The sequence below is a fragment of the Trichomycterus rosablanca genome, chromosome 21 (genome assembly GCF_030014385.1).
Source record: "Trichomycterus rosablanca isolate fTriRos1 chromosome 21, fTriRos1.hap1, whole genome shotgun sequence".
NCBI lineage: Eukaryota > Metazoa > Chordata > Actinopteri > Siluriformes > Trichomycteridae > Trichomycterus > Trichomycterus rosablanca.
The window spans coordinates 2,666,979-2,694,716 of NC_086008.1; the positions used below are offsets into that span (position 1 = coordinate 2,666,979).

Below are 27,738 nucleotides of genomic sequence, written 5' to 3' on the forward strand. Positions count from 1 at the left end.
TGTCTGTCTGTCTGTCTGTCTGTCTGTCTGTCTGTCTGTCTGTCTGTCTATTCATATGTTTGTCTATCTATCTATCTATCTATCTATCTATCTATCTATCTATCTATCTATCTATCTGTCTATTTATCTGTCTGTCTGTCTGTCTGTCTGTCTGTCTGTCTGTCTGTCTGCCTGCCTATCTGTCTATCTATCTATCTATCTATCTATCTATCTATCTATCTATCTATCTATCTATCTATCTATCTATCTATGTCTGTCTGTCTATTTGTTATTTCTCTCTTTGATTTCTTTTTGTACTGTTTGAATATAATTGATGTTTATTTCGGCTCACAATGTGTTCAGTGTTGAGTTCAGATTCAGAATCAGAGTCTAGAATCAGAGAATCGATTCTTTCTATGGGAATCGACTCCCTGTTACCAGCAGGGGGCGCTGCAGAGCAACAACAAGAAAACACACAGCGCTCCGGTCTGGTCTGTCAGAACCGAGGCTGGGCACCTAAAGCCAGTCACACTTTCTGCTGTTATTAATACACGTTTCTCCTGAGAGCGGTTCGAAAATGACAGAGCTGAGACACCGCGGAGGCACGGCGGAAAGCGAACTGCACAAACAGCAGTCTGAAGATAAGGTAAACACACTATAATGCGTTTTTTATCCGGTGTGGAAATGAAGCTAACGGTCGCTAGCGGTGGTTGCTAACTCGGACTGGCCTCGTCACCCAGGTAACACGAACGTCAGCTAGAATGCTAGCTAGGGTTAGCACTGAAACTCCGGCATTAAATTGCATTTTAAAGTAAAAATACGTGCTTTTAAAATAAATATACGTGTTAATTCAGTATGTTAACACTTTAAGTAGTGACAGGGCCTGCTAGCTGAACAGAATAATTGTTAGTTTACATTCTTGAGCTAATTGAGCTGTCAAGTCAGTTCTTGATTGACGATTTTCGCAACTGACTGAAGAATAAAACAGACTTTTATTGTACTAAAACATCAAACCATAAACACACAGCTAAGAATACACACTGGCTTCAGGAAGAATTCAAACCCCTTGACTCTAAATTAAACCAAACTTCTCACTCCAAGCCCAGAAAATCTAACTGAAGCTCTTCAGTTTTGGACACATTATGAGAAGAACCAATTCATTGGAAGAGTTGGAGGTAAAGGAGGAAGAGGACGGCCAGCAACAAGATAGATGGTTATGATTGCAGGAAAGCCGGGCGGCTCGGTGGGTAGCACTGTCGCCCCGCAGCAAGAAGGTCCTGGGTTTGATCCCCAGGTGGGGTGGTCCGGGTCTGGGTCCTTTCTGTGTGTGGTGAGTTTGCATGTTCTCCCCGTGTCTGCGTGGGTTTCCTTCGGGTGCTCCGGTTTCCTCCGGTTAAAAGATTGCTGATTAGTTCTGCTTAAAATGTTTGTTTATCGTTTATTTGATTATTAGTTAGATTGGATGGTGTAAGATTTATGGTTATTGGTTTAGAATAGATAGAATAGAATGCCGTGATTTTTTTCTTCGCATATCCCAGCTTGTTTGGAAGCTGGGGTCAGAGCGCTCTGGTCAGCCATCGTACGGCGCCCCTGGAGCAGAGAGGGTTAGGGGCCTTGCTCAAGGGCCCAACAGTGGCTGAGTTGGGATTCGAACTCTCAACCTTTCAGTTGATAGCTTAAAACTCTCCCCACTAGGCTACTACTGTCGACTAATGACGGTTGGTTAGTGGTAAAAGATAAATTTTCATCTTTAATATCTCTATCTCATAAAAAATTCTCTTTCGAACGTTTTTACTGATTTGTTCTGTTAAAACATTATTAATTGCTTTTATTGTCTAAATTATTTAATAGTTATTTTAACTGCAGCAGATCACTCTGCACCCCATCAAGGTCCAGAATAGTGCACAATAGTGGTTTTGTTGTTAATTGTACACATTCATGTTTAATTAATTAATTAATTGTTAGACTAATTTAGCTATAAATATACATAAGCGTTCACTGACAAGTGCACCTACCAGTTTTTAGGCAGTTTAAGGCTTCAATCATGTCAGTTGTAGCCAGTGGTTAAGGTGCTGGACTAGTAATGGAAAGATCGCGGGTTCAAGCCCCACCACTGCCACTGTTGGGCCCTTGAGCAAGGCCCTTATCCGTCAATTGCATAGACAGTATATCGTCACAGCTCTGTAAGTCGCTTCGGATAAAAGCGTCTGCCAAATGCCGTAAATTAAATAAAATGAATTAAAGGAATGTCTGTGTAGATGCACAACCGGCCGATAGTACTGGCGAGATTCAAACCCTGGATTTTAGGACATTTTACCACTGCGCCACCCGATTGCCCAATCTGTCTATAAATAAAACCTTGTTAAAATAGGACCCGTGGTAGCTTAGTGGCTAAGGTGCTGGACTAATCAGAAGGTTGTTGGTCTGAGCCCCTCCACCACCGAGGTGTCTGCTAAGGTAAAGGGGTCTCAAGATTCTGCATAGATGTTAACCACTTGAACAAATGAGTGCTACATTTAAAAGGATATTAAATAAATAATAAATCCTGTATTCATTCATCTTGGGTCGGTCATCTGTGCTGACCATTAGTGACGAGTCAGATAGGCACGATACTGTAACTGAGCATGTCACACTTAACACTGTACATCTTTACTTAGTTTATATTATGTTATATCTGTGTATTATTTTTATTTATATTATATTTATTCATTCATTGTTCAGTCATTCACGAATTTCAGGAAAGAAAAGTGAGACTTAAATAGATACAATCAACCTTAAAAGTTTTAATTTTGAATCAGTCACTTGTTGCAGTAAGAAAATGAAATTATAAAAACACTCACGATATCCAGGAGCAAGTGAGGCAGTTGTAGTCTAGTGGTTAAGGTACTGGAAACTCAAACCCCACCACTGCCAGGTTGCCATTGTTGGGCCCTTGAGCAAGGCCCTTAACCCTCAATTGCTCAGCCAAAAATGTAAATGTCATACTGATCGTTTTCAACATTTTAATAGTGCCAGGACAGGGAAACACTACGCTGAAAGAAATCACGTTCATCCAATCGACCATTCCAGCGATTAGTCGCTGTGTGACACAAATTAAGTTATCGTGGGTGGACGGGGCTCAGGAACAATTCTTGCTGTGTTTTATTACTTCAGTCTAAGTATTTTGGCAGCAGTAGGAAAGAGCGAAGGAAGAAAAGTCCACAGTTGAGTGACCTACACCCGTCCAACGTCCGAAACTTTAACAGTTAGTTTAATTTAGTTTTGAAAGGTTCGTTTGGGGATTGTTAGTATTATGGAACGCACCAGTAAGTGTGGATCTAGCACTGTGGAAATGGTGAGTAGATAATTTTAGCTTCTTGTGTCTTGTAAATGTGCAGTTCTGTTAAAGGAGTTTAATACTAGTGAAACCACACTGGAGGTGGTAGGAGGGATATGGGTGAGGTGCATTACATCACGGCTTCAGACCTGTAGTTTTGCATGCTCCCCAGTCCAGATGGATGTGGTAAATCGTCCGCTGGAAAAATAGTTTGCATATTTAATTCTGGCAGTTTGTGGTTTTGTCCACTTGCGCTTCAGTCACGTCTGATTTGTTCTTCCATCCGAGCAGAAAACCTTTGATCGGGTCGTATCTGTGTCTGATATACAGAGGAACCTAGAAGGGGGAAGCACTGGTCTGTGAAATGCAGTTGTCAGAAACAGACAGGTTATTTCTCAACAGTAAAATGAGCAATGTAAATATGTCAGGTAAAACCTGTAAATAAATATTAAAATTGGTGTACTGTACTACTGGGGAGAAACTTCATTTACGTTGTGTTTTATTTTGCCGTGATTATATAGTAGGGACTCAGAGTAACTATTATTCTGAGTCTGAACAGTGGTAGCCTAGTGAGTAGAGCTTTGGGCTATCAACCGGAAGATTGTCGGTTCACATCCAGGCTCTGCTATGCAGCCACTGTTGGGTCCTTGAGCAAGGCCCTTAACCCGGTCTGCTCCAGGGGCGCCGTATAGTGGCTGACCCTGCGCTCTGACCCCAGCTCCCAAAACAAGCTGGGATATGCCAAGAAAGAATTTCATTGTACTGTACGTCTGTATATATGTACAGTACCAGTCAAAAGTTTGGACACACGTTCTCATTCCTGTGTTTTTTCTTGATTTTTTTTTACATTTTCAACATTGTAGATTAATAATGAAGACATTCAAACTATGAAGGAACACGTATGGAATTATGTAGTAAACAAAAAAGTGTTAAACAAACCAGAATATGTTTTATATTTTATATTCTTTGAAGTAGCCATCTTTTGCTTTGATGACAGCTTTGCACACTTTTTGGCATTTTCTCAATCAGCTTCATGAGGTGCCGCCTGGAACGGTTTTCAATTAACGTTTGTGCCTCGTCTAGAGTTAATTTCTGGAATTTCTTGCTTTTTTAACGTGTTTGAGAGCATCAGTTGTGCTGTGCAGAGGTAGAATATGGTAAAATATAAAATATATTCTGGTTTGTTTAACATTTTTTTGTTCACTACATAATTCCATACGTGTTCCTTTATAGTTTGGATGTCTTCATTATTAATCTACAATGTAGAAAATAAAAATAATCAAGAAAAACCACTGAAGAGAAGGTGTGTCCAAACTTTTGACTGGTACTGTATATATGACAAATAAAGTATATCTATATCTTCTATCTGAAGCTCTGTTGGTGCTGTAGAACAGTGGTCACCAACCACCGGTCTGCGGATCGGATATTTATTACCGGGCCGCACAGAAAGAATGAATAATTAGAGATCGCTAGGAAAGCAGTTTTCACTGCTTCTACTTCAGTAGTTATTGTCTTATTGTCACCTCTAGGTGGAAGCTGTGTCTTGTTGCAGCGAAAAAAGCTCATTTTACATCATTTGTGAGCGATATTATTAAATCCTTCCGTCCCTGCGGGTCAGTGAAATTATATCTTATATGAAACCGATCCGTGGTGCAGAAAAGGTTGTGAAACTCTGGTCTAGAACTTGCAAAATGAAGCATAAAACACAGAGAAAAAGGCGAGAACAGAGCGAGCCTCCCGACAAAATAAAGCCGATCACTCATGTAAACGGAGAGACGTGCACCGGCTAGCGGACGATTACTGAACTACTGGTCTTGGTTCGCTTCTCGCAGGAATTTCAAACAATCGCACATTCGCACTGGACGTTCGGCTTCCCAGATTCTGTCCGTTAAGTCTGAAATCCGACAAATAGAGGTCTGTTAAATTGACGTTTCACTCTATATATATATTTACACCGACCAGGTATAACATTGTGACCACTACAGGTGAAGTGAATAACACTGATTATCTCTTCATCACGGCACCTGTTAGTGGGGGGGTATATTACACAGCGAGTGAACATTTTATCCTCAAAGTCGATGTTAGAAGCAGGAAAAATGGAGTTTGACGAGGGCCAGATTGTGACGGCTAGACGACCGGGTCAGAGCATCTCCAAAACTGCAGCTCTTGTGGGGTGTTCCCAGTCTGCAGTGGTCAGTATCTATCAAAAGTGGTAAACCGGCGACAGGGTCATGGGCGGCCAAGGCTCACTGATAAGCTCCTGTAGCTCAGATAACTGAGGAAGTTAAAGCTGGTTCTGATAGAAAGGTGTCGGACTCCATCGGTGTATAGTGTGATTCATTTGTTCTGTTATAGTATTTTATTGGAACTAATTTAGCTCAATCTAGTCCACGTGAATCACAACACCAACCAGGTCACCACTGCGCATGTATTCATTATCTAAAGCTCTGGCAGCTCTGAGTAGTTTGTCCTAGTTTTTATAAAGGAATCGGGTCTATTTAAAGCCTCTAATCATTCACCATCAGCCGATTTTCCTAACACAAAACGCCTAATAAAATAAAAGTGAAGTGTGGGCACGATCATGTTGAAAGTAAAATCAATATCTGTATTATATTGTCCAATAGAGACACAGGACCCCCCACAGAGCAGGTATTATTTAGGTGGTGGATCATTCTCAGCACTGCAGTGACACTGACATGGTGGTGGTGTGTTAGTGTGTGTTGTGCTGGTATGAGTGGATCAGACACAGCAGCGCTGCTGGAGTTTTTAAACACTGTCCACTCTATTAGACACTCCTACCTAGTCGGTCCACCTTGTAGATGTAAAGTCAGAGACGATCGCTCATCTATTGCTGCTGTTTGAGTCGGTCATCTTCTAGACCTTCATCGGTGGGACACTGGGGCTGGATGTTTTTGGTTGGTGGACTATTCTCAGTCCGGCAGTGACAGTGAGGTGTTTAAAATATGAGAATGATCCACCACCTAAATAATACCTGCTCTGTGGTGGTCCTGTGGGGGTCCTGAGCATTGAAGAACAGCATGAAAGGATGTAGAGCATGTAGAGAAACAGATGGACTACACTACAGTCAGTAATTGTAGAACTACAAAGTGCTTCTATATGGTAAATGGACAGTGAGTGTAGAAACAGGGAGGTGGTTTTAATGTTATGGTTGATCGGTGTATGTGTCTATATTTTGCTTATTTACTGTAATGGGATTTGTGCAGCGCACCAGTTTGATGCAGAGTTTTGGACTGGTTCATGTACTGAGTGCACAATACTGCAGTGCATTGTGTAAACATCTTGTGCTATTCAGAATATCCAGACCCATCATTTCTCCTCTGACGTTTTACATAACGTGCTTGGATGCAGTCACCAAGGTTACTATGATGCTCTGTATCAGTTTAGACCTAACTATGCTACAGTAATAGGTCCATCCGTACACATTCCTGCTGTGGTATGAATTGGGATGCCTCCCAGCTTTACATCTTGCTCTTAGCCAAACCAAAATAACCAAAATAAATCACGGCAAGTAAACAGACGAGGGCTTTCGTCCTCCTCTCCCTCCTCTCACTTCTCTCCATCTCCGTCGTCCACCAGCTTTGTTTTCTCCTCTGCTCTGAGGATGTCCTCAGTTTTCTTTTGGGGTAGCTATTTACGTCTGCTCAGCCCGAAGGAAAGGCTGAGAGTATTTTTAACCGTTCCTTCCTGAATGACGGGAAGTACGGTCACCATGGCAACCCCGCCTCCTCTCGGCTGGATGAAGCGTGTCGGTTCATCCCTCATGAGCTGGAACCTCGTTGCTTTCCTTCACGCTGCCGTCTACAAGTGCACTTCTCGGGCTTTTCTGGAACCGTCCTGGTACAGGGTATCTGTTGCCATGGTGATTGGGAAGGCACTTCTGGATCGGTGCTTATGTAACACCGCGGCAACAGGCTGCTGCGTGACACCCAGATTGCCGCCGTCAGATAACGGCGCAGAAAGGATGCTGCTGATAGAGGCGTCACATGTGCAGAGGACAACACGGTCGATCGATGCATTTAAAGATGAATAATATTTAAACTCTGCAGACTTTATAAACTACAGTCTGGTGCTAAAGTTTACACACCCCGGATACATTTCAGGACATTTTTTAAACCGTTCTTATTTTATTTTTATATTATCTTTTTTAGAATTTTAGATCAGATAGATAGACAGACAGACAGGTAATAAGATAGACAGACGACAGACAGACAACAGACAGACAGACAGACAGACAGACAGATAGATAGAGAGATAGAGAGATAGATAGATAGATAGATAGATAGATAGATAGATAATAACATAGACAGACAGACAGATAGGTAATTAGATAGACAGACAGACAGACAAACAGAGAGATAGATTGATAGATATATAGATAGATAAGACTGATAGACAGACAGATAGATAGATGGGTAATAAGATAGACAGACAGACAGATAGATAGGTAATAAGATAGACAGACAGACAGATAGATAGGTAATAAGATAGACAGACAGACAGACAGACAGACAGACAGACAGACAGATAGGTAATAAGATAGACAGACAGACAGATAGATATGTAATAAGATAGATAGACAGGCAGACAGACAGACAGATAGATAGATGGGTAATAAGATAGATAGACAGGCAGACAGACAGACAGATAGATAGATAATAACATAGACATACAGACAGACAGATAGATAGATAGATAGGTAATAACAGACAGACAGACAGATAGATAGGTAATAAGATAGATAGACAGACAGACAGATAGATAGATAATAACATAGACAGACAGACAGACAGATAGATAGATGGGTAATAAGATAGACAGACAGACAGACATATAGATAGATAGATAGATAGGTAATAACAGACAGACAGACAGATAGATAGGTAATAAGATAGATAGATAGACAGACAGACAGACAGACAGACAGACAGACAGACAGATAGGTAATAAGATAGACAGACAGATAGATATGTAATAAGATAGATAGACAGACAGACAGACAGACAGACAGACAGATAGATAATAACATAGACAGACAGACAGATAGATAGATGGGTAATAAGATAGACAGACAGACAGATAGATAGATGGGTAATAAGATAGACAGACAGATAGATAGATAGATAGATACTTAGAAAATTATTGGCCTCCAGTAGTCTAGCAGTTGTGAGTCTGACACTATGGCTCGAAAATAGTATATATATATTTTATCAACAATATATACAAATATATATACAAGTATAAATAATCGTCCATGACTGTGTTTGATATTAAACTTGAACTGATGAATCTTGTGTAACGAGTAGCTACCGTTTCTGTTACGAATGTAACCACAGTGTAAAACATGACGTTAAAATCCTAATAAACAATAAAAATCCTAAAACATCCTTTTTGTTTCTGTGTGTTTAGGGCTCAGAGGCAGAGGACAAGATTGAGAAGGATGGAGGCTTATCAGACGGCGAGTCCAAGCCCGACAGCGTACCCGATGTGCCCGCGCCATCTGATGATACACCGGAGGTGCTCAACAAAGCCCTGTCAGGCCTCTCGTCAAGGTATTGTTGTTATACAGAGACAAGAAGTTTTTTTTTCTTTATCATGAGCGGCCGATTTAGTACTACTGTGACCAAACACAGCCGATGAAAATTTGCTAGCATTGTCAGAAATTTTTCAATTGGAATTTTACAATGCTCTGAGGCTCGTCTAACAACTAACAGCCAATAAGAGGCCGGCAAGGAACACAAAACTCTGATATGAATCAGTGTGATATTATATTGTGGTAGCTCAGTGGTTAAAGTCCTGGACTATTGATCTATTGACGAGTGATCGGAAACTTCAAGTCCGGCCCCTAAACAAGTCCTTTAAATCTAACTGTATTTATTCAGTTGTATGTCGCTTTGGAAAATGCTAAATGCCATAAACGTAAATACATAAATTAATTCATACCAATGTAAACAGGTCTATGTGAATATCCTCCAGGTACTTTGTTTTCCTCTTAATTGTAAACACATGTAGAAGGAGAAATGGCTGCTTTAAATGGTTTAGATAGGTATGTACTGGTAGGTAAATATGTACTGGTAGGTAGGTAGATACTGGTAGGTGCTGGTAGGTAGGTATGTACTGGTAGGTGCTGGTAGGTAGGTACTGGTAGGTAGGTATATACTGGTAGGTATGTATGTACTGGTAGGTAGGTAGGTACTGGTAGGTAGTTGGGTGTAGGTAGGTACTGGTAGGTAGGTACTTGTAGGTAGGTTGGTAGGTACTGGTAGGTATGTAGGTACTGGTAGGTAGGTAGGTAGGTAGGTACTGGTAGCTACTGCTAGGTAGGTAGGTACTGGTAGGTAGTTAGGTGTAGGTAGGTACTGGTAGGTAGGTACTTGTAGGTAGGTTGGTAGGTACTGGTAGGTATGTAGGTACTGGTAGGTAGGTAGGTAAGTACTGGTAGCTACTGCTAGGTAGGTAGGTACTGGTAGGTAGTTAGGTGTAGGTAGGTACTGGTAGGTAGTTAGGTGTAGGTAGGTACTGGTAGGTAGGTACTTGTAGGTAGGTTGGTAGGTACTGGTAGGTATGTAGGTACTGGTAGGTAGTTAGGTGTAGGTAGGTACTGGTAGGTAGGTACTTGTAGGTAGGTTGGTAGGTACTGGTAGGTATGTAGGTACTGGTAGGTAGTTAGGTGTAGGTAGGTACTGGTAGGTAGATACTTGTAGGTAGGTTGGTAGGTACCGGTATGTACTGGTAGGTAGGTGTATGTAGGTACTGAAAGGTACCGACAGGTAGGTAGGTAGGTAGGTAGGTAGGTAGGTAGGTAGGTACTGGTAGGTAGGTACTGGTCAATACTGGTAGGTAGGTAGGTAGGTACTGGTCAATACTGGTGTGTAGGTAGGTAGGTACTGGTAGGTAGGTACTGGTCTGTAATCTGTAATCTGGCTGGTTGTGAATTACACGAGCGCTAGGGTGCTGATGATGATCTGGGATGAAGTCATCTCTCCTGTTCCTGGTGCAGTTATTGATCTCCTGTAAGAGCTGGGTGTGTTTATTGATCGGTCACTGAGCTTTATGTTGCTGGAGCTGATGTGTGTACTCGTGTCAGTATTGGACATCATGTTTTATCACTGTACTGTGTGTGAGTGTACAGCTGTTTTTACAAAATCTAATTCATTCTTTTAGTACGATACCAGAGAGAGCAGTACGAAATATCACGATAGCACAGAATGCTATCCACAAACTGCCGATCCCTGCCAGACAAGCTAATTGTGCTTTCTGTGTTTGCTTCGGGCTCACGTCCAATTACAGTTCACAGATGCTGTCACCACATGACTGTTAGCTGTGAGCCATTCATTAACTCTGAGCATGGTTAACTCGTCACACAGAGCACTGTCTATACCAAAACTGAAAGCGGAATTTATATAATCACGTGTTTATAGGGATTTTCGGGCCCCATGAAATGCTGTCACACTGGGTCCCACCAAAATATAACACTGTGGCAAGCATGCGACAAACAGTGCCGACAGTGGAAGTCACGGTTTAATGCGACGCTGCTATGCTCTGTAAGAAAAGTGCAGTGTTATTATAATAGTAAAATTCTTAAACAGAAAATTATCCCTTTGTTTTTATTCTCCTGTCTTTTCTCCTTACTCCACATTTTCCTCAGCTGACCAGTTGGCAAGAGAAAGAACCCTACAAATAAATCATCAACTTTAAACCCCATATAAACGACTACATTAAAAGTAATTAGCAACTTCAATGGAACACACAAACAAGCAATAATCTATGCAATATTACCCCATCTGGAATAATAAATGTACAGATCAAGTAATATACAGCAGATTAACACACAAGCACTTAATACCGGGAGTAAACCCCACACTTTGCGTAGACCGCCACATACCAATCACCTTAAAACACACCCTGATCGAATGCCCAAAATTAGGGCTGTCGAAGTTAACGCGATAATAACGCATTAACGCAATCTCAATTTAACGCGATAAAAAAAAATAGTGCCGTAAACGCAAATTCTATTTGGCCCTGCGAGTCATCCGTAGTTCATGTTGAGACTTGCCACCGTTTTTCATTTGCGCTTTGTTAACGTAATGTAACCGAGCATGTAGTGATGCACTCGCTTAATAAAGAAATAAATACATGGTATATTCACAAATTGTCGGGAGCAGAACACTTTGATTAACTCCTTCTGTTACAGTACCGGACAGCTAGAGTCATCGCGTTAGCCAAGCATGCTTGTCCATGAACTATGGAAGCCCCAAAGGGTCAAAACACACTCACTTCGTGTAGAAACGTCCATCAAATGTCACGATACAAGCACAGAAAAGTCTGTTACAATAACTACGCCTTATCCCACCTAAAGCACCGCTGATCTACAGTGTTTGGAGAAATTTTAACCTACAATCTGACATTTATACGAAGTCAAGGGTCTCTGCTGGATAGTATTACTGCATAGTATGTGAGTGAATTACAGTTTTCTCTTGTCCCAGCAGTTTTTAACATAAGTACATTTAGCATAAAATGTGTTCACCATTTTAATTGTAACATTTCACTTAAAAATCCTTGTTTTCTTCTTTTTTTTAAAAAATGCGATTAATCGCGATTAACTATATGAAATTCTGAGATTAATCGCGATTAAAAAATTTAATCGTTTGACAGCCCTACCCAAAATACAACAGTGAAAGACCGACAGCATATGCTCAACACATTAAAAGAATTTTTACCCAAGATAATTCAGAAATAATCCTCAATTTCCTTAATAATATAAAACTGAAAACATATATGTAATACAAAACAAATAAAACTAGGGTAAAACAGATATGACATAGATATGACATGCCGTTATAAAAACAAACTCCAGACGTTTCTTAAAAATGATACTAGACTAGGCTGTCCGAACCCCAGTGGTTTACCGCAGTGACGCCCGAATGCCTAGTTGATTTTATTATATGTAAAATGCATTTTCTTCAGTTCGACTGTAATTAATTTGACGTTTCTGCGTTTCTGTTCCACAGATGGAAAAACTGGTGGGTACGAGGCATCCTCACTTTGGCGATGATTTCCTTCTTCTTCTTCATCATCTATCTGGGCCCGATAGTGCTGATGATGATCGTAAGTGCCTTCTTCATCCTCCACCTCCCCCTCTTCACTGTACAATTCAGGGCTCCATGGCACATGTGGGCACATTTCTGCGATTGAATAAAACAAACGCTTTGCTGACTGGCGTTCAGTTTCTCCAACTTTAATAAACAGCAGACGGAGCGTATAGTTCTACAAACGAGCCACGTACAAACAAGTACATAACAAGTTCATAATACTGCTCAATTATGAATCCATCCAAAAGAGCGCAGCTACACATGTAGTTAACCAATGTATCACGTTATTTATGTGTTTGTGTATCTTAGAATGAGTTTTTTTGTCTTTAGAATTTATCTAAACCAGAAATGACCCCCTAATGAGCAGAAAATAATAATATGTTTAATTTTTATAGCATTTTCCCCAAACGCAAGGACACTTTCAAATAGTTAGAACATGCATATGAGCGGTAATTCCAGAACTGAAGGGGTAAACAAAAATCTAAACCAGAGCCGGATTAGAATTATTATTCAGCTGTCGTTTGAATGATGTGACTTATGTAGGTTTTGTGGTAGTGAGTCCCAACATTTGGAAGCCATAACACCAAATTTACTTGCCCCCCACTGTTAGTTAGAGTGGAACTTTGGTACAGATAGAAAGCTTAAGCCCTTGGTACCTCTCTGGTACGGTTTTCCTTTACCACTGTTGTCCTGGGTTTGCTTATGGTTATTGAGGAGTTAACATTTCTACATTTTGTAAAACACATACATGTAAAATACACACACACCTTGTGTTTTCCATTAGTACCAGTGTAAATGTGAGTAATGTTATTGGCCAACTTGTTTGTAAGTCATACTGTGACCTTGCTATGACCTTGTAATGATTGAATTGGACAATCGTGATGAGTGTAAACAGGCTTTTTTGGTTCTTCAGATAAACAGTGTTCCAAATTTTTTAAAGCGATATGAGAACACACAAATCGAAATGTCAGAATGGGGGTGGGCTAACGTAATCGAGCTCTAGTAATGTTCTTAATCAGGTTATAAATGTTACTGGTTTTTGTAAGTATGCACGCGCATGTGCTGCAAATGAGCGATAATACAGTATAATGCTGGTAAAGTCGGCTAGAGAGCTTATTAAATTGAAGCAAACTGTCGACAAACTCCTACAGTTTAGGACTGGAAGTGTAACTGGACTGTGTGTACAATGTTTTCACTTGTTTTTGTTTGTTTCTTCCTCTCTTTGTCTTGCAGGTCCTTTGTGTTCAGATCAAGTGTTTTCATGAGATCATCACCATTGGCTATAGCGTGTATCACTCCTACCACCTCCCCTGGTTCAGAACGCTCAGTTGGTAAGACGTCCTTCTCCACTTTCTTTTTCTTTTACACTTCTTCCTTCCTTCCTTCCTTCCTTCCTCAGTTACACTCAAAGTCTTTTGTTGTAAACTCTTACTCCTATCTGACTGTGTGCATTATTAAATTCAGCTCGTCTGGGCAGCTGTAGCCTAGCGGTTAAGGTACTGGACTAGTGATCAGAAAGGTGCCGGTTCAAACCCCATCACTGTCAGGTTGCCACTGTTGGGCCCTTGAGCAAGGCCCTTAACCCTTAATTGCTTGGACAATATACTGTCACAGTACTGGAAGTTGCTTTGGATAAAAGTGTCTGCTAAATGCTGAACATGTAAATGTAAATGTCTGGCATATTACAAGTCATTCGCTTGAGATGCATCATGAGTGTCGGACATTATTTGTCTTTTGTTAATCATCAAACAGATTTACACTTCATTTTGCAGACGCTCTTAACCAGATTGGCTTCCTGTACAGGATAGTTGAGGATAGTATAATGAATACAGGGCTTTTAGATTCTGGGCATTAAGGTTTTGACATTGCAGCTAGTAAACCATCACAGCCTAACAAGGCTATGGGTTGTGGGCCTTTGGGAGTTTTGCCTGCTTTTCTCTAGGCTGACAGAATGGAACACATTAACACAGAACAAGCTTTATGAAAAATGCCCTGGCATAAAAATCCAGCAGAAATCATACCCAGGAAAACGTAAAGATCAAGTTATGTACTCTAGATGTCGCACTGGACTTACACATTCCTACATGATAAAGGTGGAGGATGCTCCGCAATGCGAATCCTGCTGATTACCCATCACGATTAAACACACACTGAAGGGAAAGACAAAAATTCTCCATGGCTGGAACAATGTAAAGACATTTTTAACCTAGAAAAAGCAGAAAACGCCGCTCAGGTGGCGCAACGGTAAAAAGACGCGCTGCAACCAGGGCTGGATTCTGAGTGCGTGGTATCGAATCCAGCTCTGCTTCACCGGTTCGAAGCTGGGCGGCTGTATGAGCAACGATTGGCCGGTTGCTCGGTTGGGGGGGGCGGGACAAAGAACCGGATGTGGGTCTCTCTCTGTCAGAATGCGATTACGACCTCTGCCGGCTGATTAGAGGCGCCCTTAGGGTGTGTCTCTCCGCAGGCAACGCTAGGTGGCGCCAAACCCATCGATGTGTGGGTGGCAAAAATGCATCCGGCTGCTGCCCATGTTTCGGAGGGGATGCGGGTTAGCTTCGATCTCCTCGGTCAGGGCGGGGTTCGGCATAGACAGAGAGGAAGCACGATGCAAAATTGATCAATTGGATGCGCTAAAGGGGGAGAAGAAGGAAAAAAAAAAAGCAGAAAAGCTTTTGAACTTCATTGCCATCACTTAATTAGGAATATACATATAATATCAGAGAGTATGTAAAGGATACAAAGCACCCACGTACACCTTTCCTGCCGTGAATGTAACTCACAAGAGTAAACACGGCGTTAAAAGATAGATAGATAGATAGATAGATAGATAGATAGATAGATAGATAGATAGATAGATAGATAGATAGATCAACTCTAAGCTGACTTTGTGTGTTTGTCAGGTACTTCCTGTTGTGTGTGAACTACTTCTTCTATGGTGAGACGGTGACTGATACCTTCTTTGCGCTGGTACAGAGGGAGGAACCTTTGCGCATCCTCAGCAAATATCATCGATTCATCTCGTTCGCCCTCTATCTGTCGGGTGAGTTACAATCACAGACAGGCACCTGTCGTACAGCCACACAGGAGTAGTGTATATAGTGTTATATACGCAATCTGTAGGTATACAGTTACTGATTTAACTGTAATGTCACTGTGCAGAGTGTAAGTACAGTGCCAATGAAATGCAGTTGCTTCTAACCAGCAGTGCCAGATAGAGACGATTGACATATATTACAGTTAAAGTGCAGAAGTGACCAGATATATGAAATTGAGGAGACATACTGTATGTACAGAAGTAGTAAACAGATATTGCTGATTGTGCAGTGTATAGTGTATATGAATAGTATATTATATTTACAGAATGAGTAATGAGAAGTGACTAACAGTTATTGCTATGCACAATGCAGCCGCCCCCCTCTATCCCATCTATCATTAAATAAAGATCATCACAGTCAGTATTTGGGTTGTGACTGATTCTCAGCACAGCTCTGGCACTGATATAATCGTTCTCACGTATCGTTCAATCTGCTATACAGTAATGAGTTTATAATAACATTTTCCTACGATTCAGGTTAACTTGGGGGTAAGGGGGCATTTAGTTTTAGGACATCAGTGATGAACCAGTCAACCAATAACCAATAAAAGCCAAAAAAAACGCTGTTGGTTGCAAATGTTATTTTAAAAGCTGAAGTTTGCACCCGAACAGTAAAAACGTTTTAATGCTTTTATAATATATAAATATTGGAAGTACAAACTATAAATGGCTGAACTTTTGTACGTTGAAATCATAAACCGAAGCTGTTTGGTGTCAGTATGGAATCTGAGTGCACAGGGTTCGAAGCGCAGGGTTATGATGACTTATGATGGCTGATTAAGTGTGTATTGATGGGAAAAATGGTAATTATATCCATTCCAAATCCAAGCTGAAACCTAGTGGTTAAGAACTGGACTAACAATCAAAAGTTCATTGGTTTAACCCCCACCACTGCCAGGTTGCTGCTGTTGGGCCCTTGAGCATGGCCCTTAACCCAAAATTGCTCAGACTGTATACTGTAGCTGTACTGTAAGTCGCTTTGGATAAAGGCGTCTGCTAAATGCTGAAAATGTAAATGTACATCCATAACACCACGGATGTGTTCGAAAACCTAGTGCTCTCTAGATAGACGCTCTTTACATCATCCTACATGATCCCGAGAAGGAGGCTGTTCGAAATCCTAGATGCCTTAATATGCTCACTAGGTAGGTAGACTCAAGAACGAGTGAGCATGCGATGCGTCCTTAGAGATCAAGGCAGTAACAGCATTCAATACGGCACAAAAATTTTCAAACGTGAATAAATTATTATTGAATTTGTATTTCTATGAAGGTGCACAAGTGTTTTTATTTGCAAGTTCGGGCTTGTCAGCGAATGTAACCGTTTTCGGTACACGAAGGGAGATGTTAGTTGACATGCTAGCGCGTTGTGCCACCTCATCCCATTGGTTCGAATGGCATAAGGCTAACTCTGTTAGCTTAGTAAGCGAACACTGATGAAATCGCTGTGTAAGTAGCGCGTTCGAATAACCTGCCTTATAAGTCAATGACTTGTTAGAATCCTCTCTACTGAGGCAGCTGCCTGTGTAGGCAGTAAGACAGCTCACTAGGTTTTCGAACACACCCCACAAAGTGTGCAAAGAGTTAATGGCTCTAAATACTTTATATATCACACAGCTCTGTACTTGCTGCCATAAATAACAGCCATGCACTTAAAGCATTGCTTGTAAACTATAAAAGAGCGGGACGTTGGTGGAGCGGTTGTGTACTTTCTAGGTGTGAAGCATGCTGACATGAACAGGATGTGGTAAAGCGTAAAGCTTACGTCTCAGCATAGCTGCATCTGCATCACACATTCACACTTTCTCTACAAAATGCTCTACAACGAGTGGAGTTGGAGGTTTTCAGGAGGTGAAAGTAGCATCCTGCGGCCTTTTTTTTAATTTTGGCGCTCAGTTTGCGCAGCGGTTTATTTTGCTAGCCTGTTACCGCTTACATCAGGGTTTGAATCGTCCAGTACTGTCGGACGGCCAGGCGGCTACACAGACACGATTACCTACGTCTGGGAGGGGAGGGTTGGTTCGTGTAGATGTGCAGCTTCTCGATATTACCACTGATATTGGAACCTGGATGGGCTTAGCAAAATAGGCCGCTGCACCACCCGAGCACCTCGTGTTCGATTTAAATAAATGAAATGATGACAGTAAACATGACATTTACATTTAGGACTAACAGTTGCACTCTCAGTGCCAACACAATAACCCACAAAAAATCCTGAATTTCTTGAATTACATAAAGATTAAAAGCCAAATATAGAACAGCAATTTTCATTTAACTTAAACTTGGTTTTGAACCCACCTCTAATGCCATGTACGTAGCCTAATTGAGCTGGAATGGCAATAAACACAAACAAACAAACAAACAAACTCTCAGTGCCAGTCCCAGGCCCGAATAAAATAAGGAGGGTTGTGTCGGAGAGGGCATCTGTGCCAAGTCTAGTTTGTGGACCGGATCAGCTGTGGTGACCCCTAAATATGATTTAATATGAAATAAATGTAATAAATGTAGTGATTGTCAGTTTTCATGTATAAATAAACAGATGCGCATTTTACTCAGAAAATAAGAAGTGTCAGCATGATGGAGGGTTGAAACCAATTTAAATAAAGGAAACTACATGAACTCAGGGTTTATAGGAGCACAGAGCGCTATAAATCCATTCTCAGAGGTCATAATAAATTAAACAGACTCAGGTGGAGAATGGAACCAATTAGCCTGAAAGTAAAACAGCATTTAAATCTACTTCAGTGTGCATTTGTGCTTCTTTGTGGTTTTCATCCATTACATTCCTCTATGGCTGCTTCTATGCTTCTGTGCTGTGTGTTTTTGTGATGTTCTAGGTTAAATCTCGTCACATTTTGCTGATATGATGTAAAATGTTTCCTGAACGGAAATAAAACGATGCGTTCTGGTTATTTTTAACATCTTTAACATCGGCCTCATTGCTAGTTTCAGTTTAAAGTTCAGTGTGAGTTTCAGTCTGACTGATTAGTAAATACACCCCCCAACCCGCCCCAAATCCCAGTTTCTCCTACCTTTTCTCCTGCTTCTGCATAGTCAGAAAAATTATAAGGTGAGGATTTTAACTGGCACAGGCTGATGTTGAAGGGTGTTTTAGTGTGTCACTAATTACACTCTTTTTAGGAGGAAGTGTGCATATTGTAACCTATATTTAGTTTTTCACACAGCTGGGGATGCGATTAATAGCCTGCCATCTCTAATCCTCGTGTGTGTGTGTGCGTGTGTGTGTGTTTCAGGATTCTGCATGTTTGTATTGAGTTTGGTGAAGAAACACTACAGGCTGCAGTTCTACATGGTAAGAAAATTTGGAATAAAGCTCAAACCTGAAGCACAAACCCGAGGCTCACATTTAAGAATAAGAAGAAAACTAATTGATTATTCTCTATTCTCTGAGATTCAGAGTGCAATTTCCCAACAAATTCTTTACAACCCAAAATTATAAGTAAGAGAAACGGGTATGATGATGAATGAATACAAGTAATAAACATTAAAAGCAGAGCTGTAGGATTATATGCAGTGCAATTATGCAACAGAGCAAATATTCAGTGTGTATACAATTCAAGTAGTGCAGAATGAAAACTGAATCATGGTGTAAGATTGTGACCACAGTTTATGCTGCTGGGTTCCTCATTGCTGCTGCGAGTGCGGCCTCTGCTGGCCAGTAAATGATGAAGAGCAGTGCATGTCCCTCTGTACGCCATACTGATGTGAACCAACTTAAACTTATGCTTACGAATCAAATATTGACCAGTCCGCCTTTATTCATATCCTCCTCATTCCAAATATCCAGTATACTGGACATTTTTTTTCTGGGTTTTATAACAAGACAAGAAGTTTTACTTTGTCACACCCACTTTAAGACGCTCCAACACAACTCTGGCTTTCTACTGGATGGTCAAAGACATTTTTTTAGCTTCTTGAAAAAAGATCCTAAAATAGCAGCTGTTGAGAAAGACGCTCATCGCATCTGTGACCGAACGAAACAGGTTTTTATCTATTAATAATTTATTTTTAGAAGGTTTTTGTAACGATTGGTAACGATATAAGCAATTAATATGTATTTACACATACTTAATACATATTTTGCTAACTATGAATTAGAAGACGTGCATCAGTATTACTACTTGCATTTTTCGTGCTTTACATATCTTATTCGTGTATGTTAAGGGCTGACGGTAGATGAGGTGCTTAAATTACTAGATGATAGTGACTACAGTGTTGAGAGTGGCGAGGATGAATATCAACAAAATAGTGAAAGTGATCAGCAGTCAAGTGATTCTGAGGACAGGTGAACACAGCTGAATGTTTTAATTAAAAAGTTTGAGTTTTGATTTTTAAGATTTGAGTTTTTGAAATGAAAACAGTTTTAAATTAAATGTTTAAAATATTTATACAAAAAAGTATTTTGAATTTTTATCTTCTGCATAAACTAGTATATGCTTTTAATGTCATAAACATGTATTACATTATGCCATAAATGTACAATACTTGATAAGTCATGTTATAATAGAATAATAAATATGTTAATTTTTTCAGAATCTTGCACATTTCATGCTTTTAATTCCAAATGTCCAGTATACTGGACACTGAATAACTCACAGTCCCCATGCCAATTTTTTTTTTGTATAATGTCATTTAAAAGGCTGAAATGAACAAGTGTTGTTACAGGATATTGTTTGTTTTTAAAGTGTCCAATCTCTGGAGTGATGAGGCTATTACAGAATATATCACCATGCTGCTACACACTACGTGGCCAAAACTACATGGACACTCTTGACTTAATTCTTGACTTTGGGTGTTTTAGCCGGGGTTGGTGTGGTGGAACTTTTCTTAAATAAGGAAGCTTTTTTGACAACATAAGTGATTCTAAGTTAATATTGTACAGTAGAACATTTAGCTGCAGTAATCCTGTGACTATTATGTGTGTAATTGTAACCGAACAACCAAGAAACCTTTTGATTTCTGATTCTGAAAACTGATTTCTGTCTATTTTGCAGTTTGGATGGACCCATGTGACTCTGCTGATCGTGGTCACTCAGTCCCATCTCATCATCCATAATCTGTTCGAAGGAATGATCTGGTTAGTATTGACCCTACATTTCACACCTGCACAGTAAAACTTAATCAACCTGTATACTACACATCATAGTGCCATTCTTAATATATCCAGACCTTAAAATGATAATATTCTGTCTGGCCTTCTGGTAAAAAATGAGTTTACCATTTAAATTATCACTGTGGGTTTACTTTGTCCTCTAATGATGATATGTGTTGTATTTGTATGTTGTTTTGTCCTACTAAAGACAAAAAAGTTGCAGATCTACTTGGTATTATAACGTTATATCTGCAAACCAGTCATCATCTGGGACAAATACACAACATACAGTACATGGCCATGGCTGATTAATCCCTGTTCTACTTACACACTGATTGAGATAGGATTAGATCACGTTATTAGGAATTAGAATTGGTACTATGGTGACTATGGTAAGAGATCTTGGCACAGCAACATATATGTCTTAATATTAATATACATATGTCTAAAAGTCTTTTTTCTTGATTATACCAAAACGTATCATTTATTTATCATTCCTGACACAACCCCTCCTATTTATCCAAGCTTGGGACCGACTCAGCTAGGTTCACGTAACATCATGCGCCTTCTGTATCTGCCTTATGTAGTCCAGGCCAGTTATTAACCCCCAGAACTCAGGCACTGCTGTTATCACTACACCACACAGGTTTACTATCGGAGATTTTCTGTATATTTATAATATTAATCCTAATTAAACCTTGACTCTGATTGGATGCCAATATTTATTGTTGTACCAGTTATACCACGTTTGTCCCTTTTTTGTCTTGATAAACAATAAAATGCATCATCAGCTCGGTTGAGCGTGTTTATACTATTGGTTAAAACTTCTGGTCAGCTTATATAATTCTCAGTATGTAAATAATGTGTGTGTGTGTGTGTGTGTGTGGTTTGTGTGTGCAGGTTTATTGTTCCCATCTCCTGTGTGATCTGTAATGACATAATGGCCTACATGTTTGGATTTTTCTTTGGCCGTACTCCTTTAATCAAGGTGAGCATTTAACATGCGGATTTCAGCCTGTTTATGTTGTTGTTTTGCACTTGTGTTCTGTGTTGCGCCCTGGTCCTGGTCCTGGTCCTGGAGGAACGTTTCGTTTCAGTATGTACTTTTATAGAGCTGGAATGACAGTAAAGCCTCTCTCGGACTCCAAAAGTACCTTTCTCTGCTCAGTAAAACCCAGTGTTCTATAGACTCATATCTCCTTACACAGTGCTGTGATTGTCTAATTGCATGAATAAGGTATACAGGGGCTCTGTGCAGGACACTTTACAGACATAGTCACGCTGCTACAGGAAAGGACCTTCCTTAGACTGTTGCTGCAATGTTGGCAGCATAGAATTTCCTTTCCTTTATATGATTGTTTTTAATAAACATCACAGCAAAGACACCCCCCCCCCCCCTCCCCAATCACAGGCGCAATGTTATTTGTGTTATCATTACACTCCCTCTCGTGTTGTGTTGCTTAACTGTATCACTGTTACACCTTTAATGAATGCGTTTGTCTGCACAGCTCTCCCCCAAGAAGACGTGGGAAGGTTTTATTGGTGGATTCTTCGCCACAATAGTCTTTGGAATCCTAGTAAGTAAAGCAAAAAAATGATTGAATTATGTGGACATACAGAACGTCTTGCTCGTGATAATGACTCTTATGTTCTCTTTTTCTCCAGTTATCCTACGTGATGTCCGGTTACCGGTACTTCGTGTGTCCGGTTGAGTTCAACAACGACACCAACAGCTTTACGGTGGACTGTGAGCCCTCGGAGCTCTTTCAGCTGCAGGACTACACGCTGCCCTCCGTCCTGCAGTCCATCAGTGGCTGGGTAACACAGTCACTCACAGAAATGGATAATACACATGCATTTGGACCAGGAGGGGTCCAAGTGACAGCCGTGATCAGTCACGACACAAGAAATGCGTTTTTAAATCCAGTCGTTTTAGAAGTAGGGACATTGTACAATGTTTTAATGGATTTTAAATGACATTAAACTCGGGCGGTTATCTGTTAATCTCAGGACGGAGCACAGAAGCCGAAATTCTGGGCTTAGATAGTAAACAATGAAAGTAAACAAGTTAAATACTTAAATTAATTATACATCTTGTACCTTTTTAGGTATGTTCCCCCCACATCCATTTATCCCACAGGTTAAAACCCCCTGATTTACCGTATGCAGAATGCGAGCGAGTTGAACTGGAGGTGAACTGGAGACACTAAATTGTCCATGACTGTGTTTGAGATTAAAAACTTGAACCAGTAACTACCTGTCCTGTCAAGAATGTAACCAAAGTGTGTAAAACATGAGGTTAAAATCCTAATAAAGAAATAAATCTGTTATTTATCCAGATGCAGCAGTAGTGTGAGCATGAATCAGGAATGAGAGATACGTTTTTCTCTCTCCTTTCTTTAGACCACAGTGAAGCTCTACCCATTCCAGATCCACAGCATCGCTCTGTCTAGCTTCGCCTCCATCATGGGACCATTCGGAGGCTTCTTCGCCAGCGGATTCAAGAGGGCCTTCAAGATTAAGGTTCGAGATCAACAGATTTACAGTTTTTGAATACGATTCATATAGTTAGAAAGGCAGAAATGATTCCTAACGAGGAGTGGAAGCATCATTGTGTTGGGTTTAATGTAGGAGAGATACTGACTTGTGTATCTTACTGAGCTGTCAGGTTGTTTGCCAGGTTAGAGCTGTTCTTTATTTGACAGAATGTCAATTAGGAATATAACTGGACCGTTTTTATACTAGTACTTTTGTTCCCAATCCAAATGCATTCAGACCCAAAGTGGTTTATTTAGAGCAGTTTTTAAACCTGTGTGTGCTCCTGGGTACCAAACTCTGATCCACTTACAAAAGAAGTTAAGAAAGAAAGCCCAAATTCAGAGAGCTCCCACTTTCCAGAGACCATTTAGTGCTTATTTATGTTCAGGTTGATGCATATTGATTTGAGGAATTAAATACATGTAACTACAACTAATAGGAATAAAACTAATAGGAATACTAGATCAATTCTGTTTTGTTTGTAATCATGCAGCTTACAAGGCTTAATCCAGTGATTGGCAAGCACTAGGTGAATATACTAGCGTTAAATTGAACCTGGAGGTTGATTAATTGTGTGAACCCTGTTCTGCTGCTCAAAATGAGCCCAAAATCAGTGAAAACAACTTAAGATTCCATTATTTTAATATTAAAACCAACTTTCCTTTGTCCTTCTGCAGGACTTTGCCAACACTATCCCTGGTCACGGTGGAATTATGGACCGCTTCGACTGCCAGTACCTCATGGCAACATTCGTCAATGTTTACATCGCAAGCTTTATCAGGTGAGTAAGTTTCTTTATTACTTTATCACTGTCGCCTTGCAGCAAGAAGTTCCTGCGTTCGACTCCCAGGTGTGGCGGTCCCGGTCCTTTCTGTGCTGTTCTTTAATGGTCAGGACCCCCACAGGACCACCACAGAGCAGGTATTATTTAGGCGGTGGATCATTCTCAGCACTGCAGCGACACTGACATGGTGGTGGTGTGTTAGTGTGTGTTGTGCTGGTATGGTGGAGTTTTTAAACACCTCACTGTCACTGCTGGACTGAGAACAGTCCACCAACCAAAGATATCCAGCCGACAGCGCCCCGTGGGCAGCGTCCTGTGACCACTGATGAAGGTCTAGAAGATGACCGACTCAAACAGCAGCAATAGATGAGCGATCGTCTCTGACTTTACATCTACAAGGTGGACCGACTAGGTAGGAGTGTCTAATAGAGTGGACAGTGAGTGGACACGGTGTTTAAAAACTCCAGCAGCACTGCTGTGTCTGATCCACTCATACCAGCACAACACACACTAACACACCACCACCATGTCAGTGTCACTGCAGTGCTAAGAATCATCCACCACCTAAATAATACCTGCTCTGTGGTGGTCCTGACCATTGAAGAACAGCGTGAAAGGGGGCTAACAAAGCATGCAGAGAAACCATCCCACCTAACGAGAACGTTCTCCTCTTCCTCCTCTCCGCCTGTCTTCATCCCTTCGTCTCTTTGCAGAGGGCCGAACCCAACCAAAGTGATCCAGCAGCTGCTCGCTCTGAGACCCGACCAGCAGCTCAACATCTATAACTCCCTGAAAGCCCACCTCACCGAGCGAGGCCTGCTCGCCGCCCTAGAGGAGGCAGCCTAAACCCGATCGCGATGAATTGATGAATGAGACGCAGCCAGCGGAGTGGAGTTTGCTCGGAGCGGGACGTGTGTAGAGGTGGGAGACACGAGGAGGAAAATCAGGAGAAAAAAAACCTAACTAAACTAAAGCCTTGGGTCATTCCAATATCAATATCTCTGAGGGTGTGTGTGTGAGCGTGTTTGTAGAGTGAGTGTGTGTGTGTGTGTGTGTGTGTGTGAGAGAGTGTTTTTGCAAGTAATATACTGTATGTTTCTTTTATGTCAGAGAAGATAAATATTGTACACAATATGTGAAGACACGTCACGACTTCTGCAGTTGTAAGTCATTACCACGTGAATACCTGTATCGTGTCTGAATATTTTAGGTTAAACCGTATATTATATTCTATATATTTAGGGTCCAGATTGTATTTTATTTGTTTTTAATGCACTGCTTATCACACTGTTATTTCAAACTCGCATACCGTAGTTTAACGTTGGTGTTACTGATAACAGATTTGCATTTATGTTCATATTGATATTCAGGATGTGTGGGTTTGTTTGTTTTAATGTCGATATTATTTATCTGCCATAAGGACATTAAAAACTGCCAAATATTATTTAATAGTATTTAATGCAAAGTTCAGCCAAAAAAAAAAACATTTCCACTACTGAAAGGGAGTGGTGTAGTTTATTTGCCAAAATAGCTTTGGTGTCCAACGTTTGAGGCTATGAGGCAACCAAGCGGTTTCTGTAAATACGTAGACGTGCTCGTGCCTCGAATCAAATCAGCTGTGTTCTAAAAACAAACACTATTTCTTCATGTGAGTTGATGCTTGATGGCTGAATTTACAGTCGTGTCGGGTGGCGCAGCGGGATATTCCGCTAGCACACCAGCGTCTAGATTCTGAACTCCACGGTTTGAAACGGCGGTCGTCTGGGCGCCATGTAGCGTGCATAGTTGGCAGTGCCTGTGGGGCGGGATGGCCGGACTATGTGAGCGGGGTCTTCAAACGCTGTGTAAGGACCCTGATTGGCGGATAGAGGCGCCTGTGCAGAGTGCATGGGTGGAAAAGGGTTCCGTTAAGGGCTGCGTGCGGGTCAGAGGAGGCGTGAGCAGAGATATACCCACCTCGACTGCAAAAAATCGGGGGTCCCCAGCAGTGGAAGACAGACTGACTACATTAAATCGAGACAAAAATGCATAAAAATATAACAAATGTAGGAGATGATGATGATAATGACGTTATAATATAAATGCCAGAACGTCGGGACACCAAAAGTCTGAACTAAGGGAAAATTATACATTTTATATATGTAACTTTTGGCCAAACTATTGCTTTAAATAGGAATTAAATGAAGGTTGATCTGTAGAGTGATATAGATTCAATTTGGTAAGAAAAAAATTAAAGCTTTTATAAAGATTATGTACAAATGCCGCTCAGGTGGCGCAGCGGTAAAAGCTCAGCTCTGCCATCCGGCAGGCTGGGCGGCTACATGAACAACGATTGGCTTGTTGTTCATACAGTGAAGGAAACAGCCGGATAGGGACCTCATAACTGGTGCACTTACGACCTCTGCTGGCTGACTGACGGCGTCTGCACAGAGTTCAGGGTGTGTCTCTCCGTACACAAAGCTGATCTGCATATGAACTCGCCTCGTGCAGGTGAAAAGAGATGCCCAAGTGTCGGAGGGGGCGTGTGTCAGTTCGCTCTACTCAATCGGGGCGGGGGTCAGCACCAGTAGAGAGGAAGCGTAACGCAATTGGGTACAAATTGGACGCACTAAAAATGTGCTTCTCACCAGACAGAGTTCAGTATTAGCTTAATTATTCAATCACTGCTGGTAAACTTCCGTAGTGCAGAATGTCCACGTCCGTGTGCCTCATTTCTCACAGGCCGCGGATTATTTTTCAATATTACAACCACAACATTAAACTGAAGGTCAAAAAGGACATTTAAGCTCAGTTAGTGATTGTATTTTATCACCTGTACTACTTGGAAGTTGAACTGATGGTTTAAATGAAATCCTAAGCTTTAGTTTAAGAATCTGTTACAGGCCTCGATTTACAGTCCGACAGCGACGAGGCCACGTTAAAGGTCACCAGTGCAGTAATGCATCCGAGATCCATCCAATAATCCATCCTACATCTTCATCTTGTGTGTGTGTGTGTGTGTGTGTGTGTGTGTGTGCTTACTCTCTTTGTGCCACCCCCCACCATCATCGCCTGTGTTATCGTCTATTATGTTATGAATGTTTACAGTTTTATGTGCCATTGTCACGCCCATCTTTGTATTCACAGTGTGTTCATGTGGAGGTTTTTTGTTTTTATGTGTTACGATTGTAAAATACAGACCTGCTTTTCTCAAGTCATTAACGTGCATCTGTAATTTGTGTCTGGCCTACAGTATAACTACAGTATAAGTGATCTTAGCTATAAATGTCAATCAGAACTGAAACACAGGGCGCTCGGGTGGAGCACCAGTGCCGACACCCATGTTAACTTTTTTTATGAACACAGAATCTGTCTGGACCAAGAAATTAGTCAATTAAAATAATAATAATAATTATTATAATATTAAAGTGTTTTATGTTTATGGCTAAGTTAATTATTCTGTCTTGCTTCTGATGCTTGTAAATCTAATCCTTAAAGTTAATCATTTAATAAGAGTGGAAAGAATTGTATTTATTATTTATTTTTATTTTAGTTCATCTACCGTTTCATCCTGGTAGAAGAATTATCTACAAACACTGGGTGCAGGGCAGGTTTACCTTGTACCATATAGCGTAAACGTATTACTGACGTACATATGCAACCATAGGAGGATTTTCTCCTGCTCCCCTCATTACAAATTTATTTATTTATTTATTTATTTATTTATTTATTAGGATTTTAACGTCATGTTTTACACTGGTTACATTCATGACAGAACAGGTAGTTACTCAATACACAAGATTCATGAGCTCAGGTGGACAAC

The 27,738-nt window shown here is 40.8% G+C and overlaps 1 protein-coding gene across 1 annotated transcript; it reads left to right on the forward strand.

Moving 5' to 3' along the window:
- The first annotated feature begins 495 nt into the window (after positions 1–495).
- cds2 (CDP-diacylglycerol synthase (phosphatidate cytidylyltransferase) 2) lies at positions 496–27,364 on the forward strand. Its single transcript, XM_063017890.1, has 13 exons — positions 496–625; positions 8,723–8,865; positions 12,325–12,421; positions 13,639–13,736; positions 15,309–15,448; positions 18,756–18,814; positions 20,517–20,599; positions 21,515–21,602; positions 22,123–22,191; positions 22,280–22,432; positions 23,018–23,137; positions 23,830–23,933; positions 24,650–27,364. The coding sequence occupies exons 1-13, from the start codon at positions 557–559 to the stop codon at positions 24,780–24,782; spliced, it is 1,356 nt and encodes a 451-aa protein (XP_062873960.1). The 5' UTR covers positions 496–556; the 3' UTR covers positions 24,783–27,364.
- The last annotated feature ends 374 nt before the right edge of the window (positions 27,365–27,738 follow it).

Bases quoted from the DNA above. Each gene is read 5' to 3' on its own strand.
- cds2 (XM_063017890.1), top strand. From the start codon at position 557: ATGACAGAGCTGAGACACCGCGGAGGCACGGCGGAAAGCGAACTGCAC. The intron at 20,600-21,514 runs GTTAGTATTGAC...TTGTGTGTGCAG, and splicing joins CTGTTCGAAGGAATGATCTG to GTTTATTGTTCCCATCTCCT. The intron at 22,433-23,017 runs GTAACACAGTCA...TCCTTTCTTTAG, and splicing joins TGCAGTCCATCAGTGGCTGG to ACCACAGTGAAGCTCTACCC.